The sequence below is a fragment of the Octopus bimaculoides genome, chromosome 16 (assembly GCF_001194135.2).
Source record: "Octopus bimaculoides isolate UCB-OBI-ISO-001 chromosome 16, ASM119413v2, whole genome shotgun sequence".
In the NCBI taxonomy this organism is placed as follows: Eukaryota; Metazoa; Mollusca; class Cephalopoda; order Octopoda; family Octopodidae; genus Octopus; species Octopus bimaculoides.
Genome location: NC_068996.1, coordinates 27923258 through 27924862, shown reverse-complemented (window position 1 = coordinate 27924862; position 1605 = coordinate 27923258). Strand labels below are relative to the sequence as shown.

The following is a 1605-nucleotide window of genomic DNA, read 5'->3' as shown; positions in this document are numbered from 1 at the left end:
TACATGCTCATATGTCCAAACTAACTTAAATTTCAACTGTGTACAATAAAGTCTACCTTTCAAAGGAGGTGTGAGAAAAATAATAACCAGCCGCTTTAATATCAATAAAATAAAGTACCAGTCAAGTAATGGGGCCAATAAAATAGACTAACATTCTCCATTTAAAATTGCTGACTTTGTGCCAAAATAAAAAGAATTATTATTATTATTATTAAGGAGGCAAGCTGGCAGAATTGTTAGTATGCTAAGCCAAATGTTTAGCAGCATTTTGTTCATCTTTACATTGAGTTCAAATTCTACTGAAGTCAACTTTGCTTTTCATCCTTTCGGGGTTGATGAAATAAGTACCAGTAGAGTACTGGAGTCAATGTAATCGACTTACTCCCTCCCCTGAAAATGCTGGCCTTGTGCCAAAATTTGAAATTATCCCCATGATGATGATGATCATTATTATTATTATTATTATTATTATTATTATTTATATTCTGGCTCCTCACATTCTTATTTCAAATCCCACCAAAATCAACTTTGTCTTCCCTCCATACAGGATTAATAAAATAAGAGTACATTTTGGGAGAGCCATTTTCCCTAATAATTATTGCACAGACCTACCCATATAGTATTATTATTATTAATTAGTTCCAGTCTTTAAAACAAACTGGTCATGAGTAATAAATGGTATTTTGTCTTGATTCTATAAACTATTCACTGATCTAATTCACTGAAATATTCTGCTTTTCAAATCAATATTTCCTTCTACTATCACACAGTTAAGAACAATTTTTACATTAAATATTTGAAACTAATGTTATATATATCTACATGTCATCTCTACCACCACCTAAAAAAAACTGAGTCAGTCACAGCAATTTGACAAACAGATACTGCAAAAACGAAAAGTTTAAAGCTGAACTCATTATCTTGTCAGTAATCCTGTATTATAAACCCTGTAACCTTAGAGTCATTATGCCAATATTTTCTTCTCTTTCGTACTAAAGTCATAAACATTCAAAAGTATTTTACTGTAAAATTGAGCATTCAATGTTAATTTTGTTTTCCCCAAATTTGTTAGGAAAAAAGCGTAAGCATTAATTAGTATTAAAACCATTAGGAATTGATAAAAGAATTTCAAAAGATATTTCATACAGAACCTCCAGAGAATACAACAATGTTCTTGTTTTTTCTTTCCTTTTTTTTTTTAATACCTTCATTAGTGTTAAATAATTATGGTCAATAGACATCATGCATTCAATAGCAACAATGAAATTCAAAGATAGAAAGCTTACTTTCTGAGAGTGGAACTGATATAATGACACCATTACCGGTTCCTATCCATAACCGATTACAAGAGATCAACAAAGACGTGATTCTCACAAATGAAAATCCAAGTTTACCGGTACCTGGTGGAAATAGTAAAAAAAATACTGATGATGAAAAAGAACAACTAAAGAAACAAATGATTATAAAGATTCAATATTAAAAGAAATGCATCCTTTTTTTTTTTTTATTAAGATGGTAGAGTGTGATTTGAGGGTCATTTGGCTACTTCTAGCTGATAGAACAACCCTATGGAAGTTCTCTCACTGATTCATTTGGTTTATAGGG

At 30.5% G+C, this 1605-nt stretch overlaps 1 protein-coding gene across 13 annotated transcripts in view; it reads right to left on the bottom strand.

The window, feature by feature from the left end:
* Positions 1-1605, bottom strand: part of LOC106882306 (C-Jun-amino-terminal kinase-interacting protein 4) — a 233098-nt gene that overhangs the window by 30713 nt on the left and 200780 nt on the right. For all 13 annotated transcript variants that reach the window (XM_052973649.1, XM_052973657.1, XM_052973658.1 and 10 more), the window contains one exon: positions 1287-1400. In XM_052973649.1, the coding sequence (XP_052829609.1) occupies positions 1287-1400 (114 nt within the window). The remainder of the gene's footprint in view (positions 1-1286; positions 1401-1605) is intronic.